The 14,061-nt window shown below is 40.6% G+C and overlaps 1 protein-coding gene across 1 annotated transcript in view; it reads left to right on the forward strand.

Moving 5' to 3' along the window:
• The window catches only part of col7a1 (collagen, type VII, alpha 1), a 94,352-nt gene that overhangs the window by 54,592 nt on the left and 25,699 nt on the right, over positions 1-14,061 (forward strand). The window contains exons 62-86 of the mRNA XM_053498170.1: positions 224-259; positions 410-490; positions 1,227-1,262; positions 1,391-1,462; positions 1,667-1,711; positions 4,403-4,438; positions 4,524-4,559; positions 5,859-5,963; positions 6,157-6,222; positions 6,360-6,395; positions 6,589-6,624; positions 6,761-6,808; positions 7,438-7,473; positions 7,555-7,680; positions 8,222-8,431; positions 8,761-8,796; positions 8,889-8,933; positions 9,020-9,127; positions 10,404-10,475; positions 10,559-10,603; positions 11,448-11,483; positions 12,812-12,847; positions 13,573-13,617; positions 13,730-13,762; positions 13,885-13,947. Coding sequence (XP_053354145.1) covers positions 224-259; positions 410-490; positions 1,227-1,262; positions 1,391-1,462; positions 1,667-1,711; positions 4,403-4,438; positions 4,524-4,559; positions 5,859-5,963; positions 6,157-6,222; positions 6,360-6,395; positions 6,589-6,624; positions 6,761-6,808; positions 7,438-7,473; positions 7,555-7,680; positions 8,222-8,431; positions 8,761-8,796; positions 8,889-8,933; positions 9,020-9,127; positions 10,404-10,475; positions 10,559-10,603; positions 11,448-11,483; positions 12,812-12,847; positions 13,573-13,617; positions 13,730-13,762; positions 13,885-13,947 — 1,524 coding nt within the window. The remainder of the gene's footprint in view (positions 1-223; positions 260-409; positions 491-1,226; positions 1,263-1,390; positions 1,463-1,666; positions 1,712-4,402; positions 4,439-4,523; positions 4,560-5,858; positions 5,964-6,156; positions 6,223-6,359; positions 6,396-6,588; positions 6,625-6,760; positions 6,809-7,437; positions 7,474-7,554; positions 7,681-8,221; positions 8,432-8,760; positions 8,797-8,888; positions 8,934-9,019; positions 9,128-10,403; positions 10,476-10,558; positions 10,604-11,447; positions 11,484-12,811; positions 12,848-13,572; positions 13,618-13,729; positions 13,763-13,884; positions 13,948-14,061) is intronic.

Raw genomic sequence — 14,061 nt, forward strand, 5'->3', positions numbered from 1 at the left:
GTTGAGGTCCAGAGGAGAGAAGAAAGGCAAATGCCTTGCTTTAGCTGATTTAACATCTGTTGCTAGCAATAGAACTTTTTTGCTAGCATATAAAAAAATTGACTTGAAAGTGAAAGTACAGCTCATACTGTAGCTGATATTCCGTTGTTTCCTGCACACAAGCATGCTGGGCTTCTTGCAGTAAAACAACTCAGATTAAACCACAGCTCTCGTTTCCCTGTAGGGAGATCCAGGAGAGAGAGGAAGTCCAGGAGAGAAGGTAAGGGAAGATTTATTCAAATTAAATTTCAATATTATGTTTGCATAATAGCTTTGCCTGATTACATGGTAATTTTTTACGCACCTGCTGGGTCCTGTGTATTACCATTTAAACGCCTGTTAAGCAGCTATACATCTGCATCATTTTCAGGGAGAAAGAGGAGCTGCTGGACTGGATGGACGTTCCGGTCAGGATGGAAAACCCGGGCCACCTGGACCCCCTGGCTTACGGGTCAGATCACAAAAATCTAAATGTGAAATACTGTACACAGCAAGCAAGTTTATTAATTCCTTCTGAACAAACTACACTCCTAACTGGAATATTCAAACAATCTGTGTTATTAGATTTTCGAGAGAAGTGTTACAGACAGGCTCAAAAGTGCCTGAATACAGTGTATAGATAAGTTCTATTATAGCTTCATGCGGAAAGATGTAATCTCTTCAGACTGTCTCATTCTCAAAGTCTGTAATTCTAAAAACCTTCCTTAAAACCGCATATGCCTGGGTGCTGAAGGTTATTACAGATAAATACCATAGCAACCCATAGCAACGGGATTCTTCTGTCTGTGAAGCATACAAAAGGAGTTCAGGGAGGAAAGCAAACTTGCTGAATGAGAAAAATCAGTAAATAGTGTAATCCATGGCTAAGACTGAAGTTCTGAACGCATTAGAAGGTGTGTGCACTGACTAAATGATTATATTAATAAAAGATTAGATGTTATTAAAATAATATAAGTAGGTAATGATGATAAAAAAAGACCAGGGAACCGCTGGTCTAGACTAAGCCAAACCAAAGTGAACCTGCAGTTGTAAACGTACAGTAGATGTTTCCACATCATGAGTATAAACCTACCGTACCAAATGTATGAATCACACACTTCCTGTATGATGAAACACTGCATGGTGTAAATGTTTTTCCAATGGATTTAATTTGAACCAAAGTAAACATTGTGTCTAATTAATTTCAGGGTGATCCTGGGAAAACAGGGGAGCCTGGCAGAGATGTAAGTGTTTTATTTTTATCTCCAGTTTTTTAAGATAATATCGTCCCATTATTATTCTTGACAGAAATAAATTACAGTGTGCATTTAGCTCCTTTTTCTTTTTTTTTTCCCCACCCCTTGTTTTTTAGGGCTTAGCAGGACTCCGAGGACCTCAGGGTCCCCCAGGCGCTGTAGGGCCCCCAGGAGCTGCTGGCACACCTGTAAGAAATGACCCACACTCACACACATGCTCAAGGTCGATTAGTTGAAACACATGCAAAACACACATTACTATCTTCATCATATCTGTACAGGATCTGCATGTCTAGATATTATACTGTACATACAGATCAGCTATGCAGTACCCAGTGTGTGCAGTCAGACGTTCAGACACAAACACTGTTACTTTTTTGGGGTTATTTCAGGGCAAACCAGGAGATGATGGAAAACCTGGATCTCCAGGAAAATCTGTAAGTCACAAGCACACACAAACAACCAAACATTTTATCTGAATATATTAAATAATCGTCTGTAAATTGAGCAGAGCTCACAGTATATTCCCACAGTACATTCTAATGAAAATCATATACTGTATACAGGCTTTTTAATTCCCTGATATGAGCAGTATTACAAGAGAGTGAGTGCTGTTGTGCTGGTTATCAGCACGGCTGTTATGGTTTTATACAAAAGTTCCACACACACTTAATTTGCTCCTTAAATCACTTAATTTGCTCCACCAACACGTATCCTCCCACGATTGGCAGAACTAACTAACCCCTACTACGAACCCAAAAGGTGAGAAGAATAAACCATGGAGGTGGTGGACAGTCCATCTTCTAATCTTCTTTGTATATTTAACTTATTCCACTTTAGAGTATTATCTCTGTTAATTTTCAAGTACTAGGGTTCTTCCCAAATGGTGAAGTTAATGCGCCATGTACTGTAAGGTGTACCATCTCTTGTTGGAGAGAGATTTGGGATTCAGTCTGGTTTTAGAAGCTAGTCACCTCAGCCACAAATAAAACAACATGGAGGGAATTCAGAATGACTAAGAAACAGTTACGAAGTAGACAGTTTAGACGACATAACGTTATCAGATGTGTGTTTTTACTGAAAGTGCTTCTGTGATTGGTTGTGAATGTGGGTTTTGTCCGGCACCGTACAGACCTACTCTCACCCGCACCGCGACCCACAGTTGGTGTCAGTAACGATTGTTAGAACACCTACTGTACAATGCGAATTAATACATAAAGTTAACCCCCTAGTGTTGTCCACTGTTCAGTTTCACTACTTTGTGGAACCCTCTCGTCCAATCAGATCACTTGGGTGGAACTAACTCTTGTTTAATATATTTTATTTTTTTACACTGTAAACCCGAATAAGTTTTAAGTAAACTGAACTATGAGTTTTCAAGTTTGTTGTACTCTTTCATATTAATCATTCTTTATTTGCAATATTAAGTAGCCTAACTCATACTATTTAATAACAATTACAATTTTTTTAAAGTTTTGCAAATCAAATAAATTCTTGTTGGTCTTTCGGCTGCTCCCGGCAATGGGTCGCTACAGCAGACAATCCGGTCCGCACACAAGCTTGGCACAGGTTTTACGCCAGATGCTCTTCCTTACACAACCCTCCCATTTTATCTGGGATTGGGACAGTCACTTTATCCAGCTGTTGGGAATTGAACCCGGGCCTTCCACATGGTGGGCGAAACACCTACACTGAGCCACCAGTGCACTATTGCCCTGATGACGTCAGACACAAAATCGCTAGTCTGAAAGATTTTAAGTTGGTTGAACTTTAAGGTGACAGTTACTGTTACTTAAAATGTCAAATTTGTTCAGCTGAAAAGTGTCATTTCTACAAACTTATAAATATCAAAAAGTTCTAAATACTCATCAAGGTCTATTCGTTTTTAACTAGTTGTAATTATTTAAGTTAACAGTACTCAATATGTTTAATTACTTCGAGCATTAGGGTACAGAGTAGTTTAGCCAAAAAAAAAATCAAATTCAGTTATAAAGACTAGCAATTAAATTTAAGAAGAATTTTTTTTTTAATTTTCCCAGATTAAACAAACGAACAAACCCTCTTGTACCAGCTGAGCTGTAGGCAGTTTGTTCGGAATTCTAAAGGGTCCGGGTGAACTTGACTAAAATGCTCATGATGTGGCCACCGAATATCAACACAATCTTAAAATTAAGCTTTTTACTAATTAATATTAATGTTTTCACACTGTAATATTGCTAATAAGGAATTATTCATTATTAGCACATATTAAGTTTAGTTTATTGCACTGACCCTATTTGCTCTACACAGTGTCCCAAAAAGTCTCTTCACGTAAAGGAGATGAACTCTTTTATATACATATTTGAGGAGCGTACCAAAAGTAATGCAAAAGTTGGCATACTCTTTTCATTAACTGAAACAGTAGTTCATGCCATGCATCTGCGCCCTCGATGAGCCTGACTCTCATATCCTCTTTGAAAAACCCCTTTTTCACAGTTGATGGTCTCCCATTAAGTGGTTTGTTCTCAGTGCTGGTTTCCTCCTCATCCATCTGCACATCGCTCTTGTCAATGGTGTTATCTCTGTAAATGTGCAGTAGCACAGTGGGAGACCATCAAGTGCGACAAATGGGATTTGAGGTTCGACGGTGGTGCAAATGCATTGCTTGTGATGGAGACACACACTAACACACACACACACACACACACACACACACACACACACACACACACACACACTAACACACACACACACACACACACACACACACACATACACACTAACACACACACACACACACACACAAACACTAACACACACACACTGGAATCATTCTGATGCCTGGATTGTAAAGCAGTCACAAGTCTTAATTTCCTTCACAGTGTGTATGAGGACATTTACAGTCCACGCGATGAATTCAATTCATGATCTGGATTCTGAATTCATTTGGTAGACCCATATAGTCTTGACACCTGAGATTTAGAGCTTTAAATGTCATAAGCAGGATTTTATCGTCAGTGTGAAGCTCAACAGCCAGCCAGCGTATCATGAATACGACGGTGTTATAAGACTTTTAGGACATGCAAGGTCTTTTCCTTTAATGGGATTGGATTCTAAATGATGGATTTTTCTTTTTGGAACAAACACAGGGTGAGGACGGCGTCCCTGGTGAGGATGGCAGAAAGGTAACACAAACTTCAGTCTTTTATTTTAAAGTACAGAGGAAAGTTTCAGACTTTGATTGATCTTTGGCTCTGTTTTATTGCACAGGGTGAAAAAGGAGAATCAGGACCGCCGGGAAGAAATGTAAGCGAGTCACATTAGATCAGGCTACCTGCTTTTTTTCATTCTCTCAGCTTCTCTCTTTCTTCATCTTCTGTTCTCATATCTGAAGAGCAGGAGCTACTGTAGGAGTTGTTTTTTTAACAAATAAAGTTTTTGAAGTGTTATACTTTTAGTCATATAAAGGAGGTGGAATATGAGGTGCATCGGCTGGGAGAGGACAGAGGACATTTTTAAAGTCCTCCTCTTCTGGGTGGATCTGGTGTCCAGAGAGAGATTGCACTGTGATTGCAAATATCAGAGCGTTTCACATAAAAACCAAGCGGGATGCTTTTGGATTAGGGGTATAACTGAGACCACCACTGTCCAAGATAAGGACTAGGCAGATCGAGTCAAGACTGAATCAATGAATTTCTTTCATCTCAGTTATAAGTCGCATTAACAGATGATGTAATGGAAAGTTTTGAAACGTTTTTGATACGATAGATACAGGAAGAGGTGTCTGTGCTGGTGATGCCGCAGGGTGTTGTGAACAGAGACATTGTGTTTCCTTTTACCCAACCTTTACTCAACAGTGAACACTAGCCCAACTGTTCCCTACACAGATGTTGCCCAGTCAATTTATTTTTACAACAAACACACCCCATTCGAGTTGGTAACGCGCCTGACCCAGCAAAGGGCTGAATAGGTGTGTAATTAAATTATTTTCGTTTTTCTTTATTTGTGAATATTTTTGCTAAATCATAAGTGATTAAGTGTAAATTGATGGTTAATGCTGTCAATTATATTTATTGAGAATCAGCGTAAATACACTATAAAGCGTGCAGCAAGTACAGGAACCTGAATACTTTCTGTTTGTTGTTTTAATTTTAGTATTTCGGAAAAAAACTAAATAATCTTTTCTCGTTATGCGTTTTCTTAATTGCCTGCACTCTAGACAATTAGGCGAAGATGATAAGGTACAGTTGTGTAAGCCGGGCTTTTTATTCTAAATGAGCCATCCTAAGTGTTATTAATGGATTATCAGGCTGCATTGTACCATAACAAATGCTTCAGGCTCCACTTCATTTATTTCCTTTAGTGACTTTAATGATTTTTCTTTTACGCTTCATAGGGCAGCTATTTGTGTGGTCTAAAATGTCAGACACATTTACACAGACGTAAAAAAAAAAAATCCTTAGCGTATTGATTGATTAACTGTAATATAATAACACAAATCATTTTGTGACTCCTGTGAGTGAATTTTATACATATTTAAAAAGCATTATTTGTTCCTTGTCTCTCCCTCTACTCTCTCTCTCTCTCTCTCTCTCTCTCTCTCAGGGACAAGATGGACTGAAAGGAGATCGGGGCTCTGTAGGACCCAGTGGTCCAGTCGGTCCTCCCGGATCACCAGGGGTTCCGGGGAATATCGGACCTCCAGGACAGGTGTGTGATTGTTGGGATAATTCTGCCTGTATCATGCAGCTCCAGTAGGTCAACAGTGTGTCAGATTTGAGCTGCCAGTCTGAACAGAGCCGAAGCCGATCTGATCACTTTCAAATAATAGAAATACAAATCCGATTTGCCTGCAATCTAAACAGCGCCTTACTCTCACACATTGTCTTTTTTTCCCTCACAGGTGATATATGTAAAAGGGGCTGACCTATCGGCTATCCCAGGACCACGAGGACCTCCAGGAGCTCCTGTGAGTAACAACAACTTCATTCACAAATAAAAATCTAATTATTGTAAAGTTATTGTGGTGTTTAGAGAATAAATCTGAATAAAAATACTCCAAGCTTTAATAAAGTTGTTTTATAGAGTTGTATTTTCATCTTTCAGGGAGAAACTGGGATTCAAGGAAATACAGGACCTAGGGTGAGTAAGATACGCATGAATCTGACTTTCTTTTGCAAGAACTTTTATAACTCCTGGAGTACAACATACTTTTCTTAAACGAAAAAGGCTAGAAAAGTTTACAAGAACATAATTTACAGTTAAATACCGAGCACATGTTGCTTATAGAATATAAATAAATAAATATCTCCATGATGCCTATGATGTTTTCTAGGGTGAGAGAGGACTACCAGGAATGAAAGGAGATCAGGTATGTGCTATTTCAGGTAGACGTAAATAATATTATATATCTTTTTATCACATCTATAGTATATTATACAATTCGTACAGTACAGTGCTTTACTGTGCATTTTTTCCTATATGAAATTCTGCTTTCCTTTTGGCAGGGAGATCCAGGAGAGGATGGCTCACCGGGTAAACCGGGGGCTTCAGTGGTAAGTATTGTGTGGTATTATGTACGTACTGTAACACAGCGCTCATTAAGTATTTACCGTTTAATAAAAGCAGATTCAAAAATTGATCAGCCAGTGATTTGTCTAAAGAGAATTAAATCTTTTCAATTCAAGGTAACTAGTATAAACAGCTAATGCGCTTCATTTAAACTAAACCCGGAGTTGATGCACTGTAAAGAAGAGTTTAGTAGCCTAAGAGCCCCGTCACGCTGAGGCATGTTTGCACCATGTCTGCAAAAAATTGTAGGACTCATCAGGAACACAGTTGGAAATGGTCAGGACTTAGTATTGTTTCCTATGTTTCCTATGATTCAGTATAAATAAGAAAGTTGTTTATTTTAGTATCAGTGCTTAAAAATAATGGTACGTATTTAAGTCAAAAAAGATTTCCACATTTCACTGAAAATCACCTTGAAGTATGACTTCAAAGCCAAGCTCTTCAAAGCCATGTATGACTTCAAAGCTAAACTCAGGTTCTAACAGTAGCACTTTGCGTGTGACAGTCAGAAAACTGCACAGGAAGCTCGTCTGATGAGACATGACTTGTTTACACTGTACACACAGTTACACACAGCAAGAAACCTGACTAGTGTTTTACTTTTGTGTTTCAGGATGTGAAAAGAGCGCTGTCTGATTTTGGCATTGAGGTACTCAGAGTACTCTAACACTGAAAATAACAGGTGAGTTTGATGGAGCAGGGGTGAGAAATGCTGGTTTTGTTTGTTTAGGTCAGAGACCTGCAGCTGGTGTTAGAAAAGAAAGATGTCCTGCTGAGGGAAATCGTAGAACGAACAGATAAAGGACCAAAAGGGGATAAAGGAGATTCGGGAGCTCCAGGCCCTGCTGGGGCAGATGTAAGTGTGTGTATGCACATGTGTGTATGTGGGCAGACAAATAAAATAAATGCCTTCAAGGCTGTAGTGCTGCACTGACACGACACAATTATTTTCTCATATTCTGTATTTGTGTTATTTGTGTTAACATATATATAAATGTTATAGCACGAAATGCTCCTCCACATATTCCACCATATTACCACATATTCTTCCTGACTCCGCCCTTCAACCCACTGTGTCATTCATTTACACACTAATTCACTCATCGTCTATCCCGCTTGCCTATCCCAGGAGACTTATGGCACAAGGCGGGGTGCACAGTATTTTTAGCCATATTTAAAACTAAAGCATTAGTTGCGATTCCACTTTATTTTATTAGGAAACTAAGTGCTTCTTGTTTTTTTCTTGGTTAATGCTGCATTTGCACTGTTGCCATGTTAAAGAAAGTCAAGTGAGTATAAGAAGTAAAACAGCACACTGTTGCATCAGATGGCACAAACATCTACTATATGTTTTTATTTCTTTATTTTTTAACTTTTGCTTTTCTGAATTTCTATAGGGTACTCGAGGGTTTCCAGGGGAGCGAGGACAAAAAGGTGATCAAGGTGAAAAGGGGTCTCCTGGGCCACAGGGTCCTACAGGCAGAGCTATCGGAGAGAGAGGCCCTGAGGGCCCTCCAGGACAGGCAGGAGAGCCTGGCAAACCTGGCATACCTGGAGTACCAGGACGAGCTGGAGAACTAGGGGAGATTGGCAAACCTGGCGAAAAGGTAGGAACATGAAGGAGTTTTAAATCTTTGAATAACCCAGTCTGAACATTTCCCCTGTCTGAATAGTTCTTTAAATATCTATTGGTAACTTTGGCCTGTGGGTAATTAGCTTGTAGCTGCTGAGATGTATCGGTGTGAGTGTACGCAAATACCATTAAGTCAGTTGACTGTAAAACACTGTGTCATGTACATGTGTCAATATACATATAATCTGTCCTAAGTAACTGCTAATAACAGAGTATTTCCCAATAAAACTTTAAACTTAACGTCTGGTTAAACTCAGAAGGTCTGAATAACTAACTTAATTTATCTCAATTTACATTTTTCAGGGTGAGAGAGGTGAGAAAGGAGATAGAGGAGAGGCGGTAAGCACTAATACCTTTAAAGCTGTCAAGATCATTACCAACGATATATCTGTATATACATTCATTTTAACATTTTACCTGTCTGCCTTCAGGGTAAACCTGGGGTTAATGGAGTGGCAGGACCGGCAGGACCGAAGGCAAGTTAAAAAAGTGGCAAAGCCAAAAGATTCTATCTGTGCCGTATCAGCCTTCATGCTACATCTGAATGTGCTGTGTGTTCTAGGGCGACTCGATAGTTCAGTCTGTTCCTGGTCCACGGGGTCTGCCAGGCCCTCAGGGTGTTAAAGGAGAGGATGGTGCTCAAGGACCCCCTGGATCTAAAGGAGAGCGGGTCAGTGCATTGTGCTTTCTAGTCGTGTATGTGGTACATGTTTTGTTATTTGTATGAGCTTCATTTTGATAACTTTATATTGATACAAATGCTGCATATTGCATAATATTTTATTTTACAAAATACTACATTACTCAAGGTTTTACTGAGGTTATGGTTTGGTTAATTGGGATTACTGTAGGTGTACAGATGGTTGGGTTGGGGTAACTGGGGTTGAGTATGTGGTTATTTTATTCAAGGCGAGGATTACTGGGATTAAGGTTAGGGTTACTCGGGGTAGGGTTCGGGTTATTGGAAATGAGGGAACTTTTGGGGTGCCTAAGGTTCGGTTTGGGAATTACTGATGGGCACAACTAGGAGTAAGTCAGCATTGAGGGCAGATGGTTACTGAGGTAATGGTTTGGGATGTTAAGGGTATGATTATGGGTTGTGCATTTAGGGTGGGGTTACTGTGTTTAGATGTTAAGACTGGGTTTATAATGTTGGGCTTGTTGGGAGTAGGGGTACTTAAGTTGCAGAGGGAGTTCCTCAGGACAGGTCTGGGGTTATTGGGAAAAGGCTTAAAAGTCATTGATTTCAAGCTTGAAATTATTTAGATTAGGGGTACCAAGGTTGTCAGCTGGGGCTCCAGAGTTTATGTTTGTGGTTGTTGAGAATAAAGGTGCTGCAGGTGGGATTCCTGGGTTTCAGGGTTGGGGTTTTGGGGATTATGGTTAAGTTTACTTAGGGTGGGAATTGGGTTTTTGGTAGGAAGGGTAGTGAGTTTTGGGCTCCTGAAGATAGAGTTGAGGTTTTTGGAAATAGAGATGCTGCAACTGGGGTTACTGAGTGTTGGGTTGGGGTTTTGGGGTTTAAGGTTAGGTTTACCTGTATGAATGGGGGTTTTGGGAGTAGGGGTAGGTGCTGCAGTTGGAGTTCCTATAGGTTAAGTTTAGGTTTTGCAATTAAGGCTAGGTTCATTAAGTGTAGAATTGGGGATTTTGGGAAAAGAGATTTTGTGGTTGGGGTTCCTGAGTATAGGGTTAGGAATTTTGGGATTAAGATTAGGGTTACTAAGGGTAGGAATAGGGATTTGGGGTTTAGGGGTAGTGAGTTTGGGCTCTTGAGGGTAGGGTTGAGGTTTGTGCCAACAGGGTTAGGCTAACAAAAGATAGGAAAAACAAAGACAAAAAAATCTTAATGCTAAGTGTGCGTGTGCGTGTGTGTGTGTGCGTGTGTGCGTGTGTGCGTGTGTGTGTGTGTGTGTGTGTGTGTGTGTGTTTCATCCACCATGTAGGGAGTTGCAGGTTTCCGTGGAGAGAAAGGTGATAGAGGAGAAGTCGGAGAAAAGGGCAGAGATGGTCTCCCTGTGAGTGTCACCCTTCTTACTTCCACTAAAAGGCTAATTTAATTCACACTTTACAGTATATTAACAAGACTGTTTGTTTGTAGGGTTTAGCTGGAGAACCTGGAAAACCCGGACAGGATGGAAAGCCGGTGAGAAGGCAGCTTCTGCTGTAATGTTTAAAACTGTAATCATTTACTGTGTATATTTATAGCCTCAGTGAGGAGATACTGTACGTTTTTGACAAGCATGACAGTAGCTGAGTGTTTTTCTTTTCTCGGTACAGTGGTAAGTGTTTTTTGATAAAAATAGCACATACATAAATAATAGAGTACCCAGTCTAACCTTCACTGTAGTAAGAAGTCCTGAAGTATTGATGTTTTATCATGGAAATCTTTTATCTTTGGGTAAATCTTGTAAGTGATGGGGTTTCAGTGCCTCCGTCAGCATACACTGTACACTATATTAAGAGGCCGTATAAGGAGGAAGATGTGAGGTGTGTTTAATGCTCTGTAATTACATATGAACTAGTTTTGTCATGGATATAAGCTGATTAACCTGAGTTATGTAAAACTGATTAAGTGTTGATTGAGATCGAAAACAAGTGCCGATGGGTGAAGACTCAGACTCACGCCTTTATTTATTCCCCTCTGGAGCAGGGTATAAAGGGCTCATCTGGTCTCCCAGGCCCACCTGTGAGTAACCTTAGCCCACGGTGACAGCCCCTCGGGGGCGTGTCGGTGTAGCAGAGCCTGGGGATTGGCTGTAAGAGCTGCACTAGGCTGCTGGTGCTCTTTCTCTTTGGCTGAGACAGAACAAACAGTAAAAAGTAACCAATGCAGCAACGCTATTAACAGCTCAACCTTCTGTCTCTTCTTCTTCCCCAACCACATGTCTGACCTTTTTTTACACTTCACTGGACTGTCACATCTCCTCTCTCTTCTCTCCTACTGTATATATTCTCTATATCCTTTTCTCTTATCCTCCTTCCTTTAGGGCTTGCCTGGGTTCCCAGGAGTGTTGGGCAGACCGGTAGGTTTCCTGTGGCTGTGAATGTTGGCTGCGATGCTTTGTGATGGGAGATGGGGGGGGGGGGGGGTGATGATGTCCTGGTCTTGATGTCTTGTTTATATGTCTGTCTCTTTGTGTTGCTTCAGTGTGGTTTCGTATTTGTCTAGCTCACAGGTGTCAAACTTTTTCAATGTAGAACTAGTATATAATCTGTTCTGCATTTAGGTTATATTAATACACTTTAAACACACTTTTCTGATATTATTTCTACAGTAACTTTAAGATGTTATCAATATTCAGAATAATACATATAAAGTAAAATTGAAGACATCTCTAAGAAAAACAACTAACAAGAAAGAACAAGAAAGTAAGGAGACTAGAGACGGACGGGGGGAAACTAGGGAGGCTAGAGATGGACGGTAGGGGAAACTAGGGAGGCTAAAGACTGACGGGGGGAAACTAGGGAGGCTAGAGACCGACGGGGGGAAACTAGGGAGGCTAGAGATGGACGGTAGGGGAAACTAGGGAGGCTAGAGACGGACGGGGGGAAACTAGGGAGGCTAGAGATGGACGGTAGGGGAAACTAGGGAGGCTAAAGACTGACGGGGGGAAACTAGGGAGGCCAAAGACCGACGGGGGGAAACTAGGGAGGCTAGAGACCGACGGGGGGAAACTAGGGAGGCTAGAGACCGACGGGGGGAAACTAGGGAGGCTAGAGATGGACGGTAGGGGAAACTAGGGAGGCTAGAGACGGACGGGGGGAAACTAGGGAGGCTAGAGATGGACGGTAGGGGAAACTAGGGAGGCTAAAGACTGACGGGGGGAAACTAGGGAGGCCAAAGACCGACGGGGGGAAACTAGGGAGGCTAGAGACCGACGGGGGGAAACTAGGGAGGCTAGAGACCGACGGGGGAAACTAGGGAGGCTAGAGACCGACGGGGGGGAACTTCCGCATCACCTGACCGAGGTGTCTTCTGGGAAACTGAGTCTGCCCTAAACTAAACTAAAACTACAAAAACTAAACAGTACCCTCTAGTGGTAATTCCTTACAGTTTGGGATAAAACTACTTTAATATACTTTGAGTTTGACACCTGGATGTTTTTATGTTAATTAATGTGTTACAATTACTTAAACAAATGTTCTATATACAGATGTGTGTGTGTGTGTGTATGTGTGTGTGTGTGTGTGTGTGTGTATATAGAGTATATATACAGTTAATGTATGCATGCATATGTATGTACTGTACTGTAGGTTTGTGTGTTAGGTCTGTTTGTGTGTGTTTGTGCGTGTTTGTGTGGGGCTGAGAGCTTCTGCTGTATGTTAGTGATGTCAAATGTCTGATGTGCAGGGAAACCCTGGAGAGACAGGAATTCGAGGACCACCTGTAAGTATGAGCTTCATATATAAAAAAGATACATAAAAGACTTATCAAAGACTCCACGTTATCTCCTGTTCCAACTACAAACTAGAAGATTTTCTTAAATAAAGCAAAGAGTAGTGTTTTGCAAAGCAATTGTTTTCCCTTGTCTTTCCCTTCACAAAGGAAGCAGGCAAATGGAGAGCCATAGATTAAGAGAAATTTCATTTGTAATCATTTAATTATGACATAAGAAATGGTGCTGTATAAACAAATGATTGACTGGTCCGTCTGCCCTGAGCTGTGAGGTGCAAAGCGACAGTGCTAACCATGATGCCAACATACCACCCCCTTGCTATTTATTATTATTATTATTATTATTATTATTATATTTAACTTTTTGGGGGTTTAGTAGTGCTTTAAAATAATTTTCATCAAGTGTTTAAATGGGATTCAGCAGGTGGTAGAACCATAAAAACCCAGTCTAGCAGTGCTTTTTTATTTATTCCTTTGTTAAAGAAGCTGGAACGCATTTTCAGACTGTTTCAGCCCAACTTGGCCGTTGCTCCCAGCGTTAGTAAAAGATTGATAAATGAGACTCACTGCTACTTTAATAATCCGAAATGAAGTCCGCTTTGGTGGTTTATTTTATTTAGTTCAGCCCTCAGTTTAAACATGGGACACCTCGTTTTGCTGTTTTTTTACATAAACATATACAAACACACAGAGCCTGATTCTGGGTTTCATTACAGGGACCGATGGGTCCGAACGGACCTCCGGGACCAATGGGTGTGAAGGTTAGTGAACTGCAAAAGGCTTGTTCTTTAATGGCTCATACCAGTGACTGACTGTGTTTAATTACAGGTCAAAATAATGTGTGTGTGTGTGTGTGTGTGTGTGTGTGTGTAGGGTGACCAAGGAGAGGCAGGGATAGGGGTTCAAGTAAGTATAATTAATGAATCAAATGTATTCTGTTGAACTGTTGTTAAGGGGAGATAAATAGAGAAGAGATAGAGTTTATTGCTGAGTTACACGACTAAGTTCTGATGCTTTATTGTTGACAGGGACCTCCAGGACCACAGGGCATCCGAGGGTTGTCTGGACTTACAGGCACACCAGGAGCCATTGTAAGATAAATCCTACATGTTCTAATTATATTATACATCCTAATGATATATAATGACTGTAATGGCTAAATGATGTTCTGCCTTAATGGAAGTTTAATAAAAGTCACCATTACA

Source organism: Clarias gariepinus, chromosome 6 (assembly GCF_024256425.1).
Source record: "Clarias gariepinus isolate MV-2021 ecotype Netherlands chromosome 6, CGAR_prim_01v2, whole genome shotgun sequence".
In the NCBI taxonomy this organism is placed as follows: Eukaryota; Metazoa; Chordata; class Actinopteri; order Siluriformes; family Clariidae; genus Clarias; species Clarias gariepinus.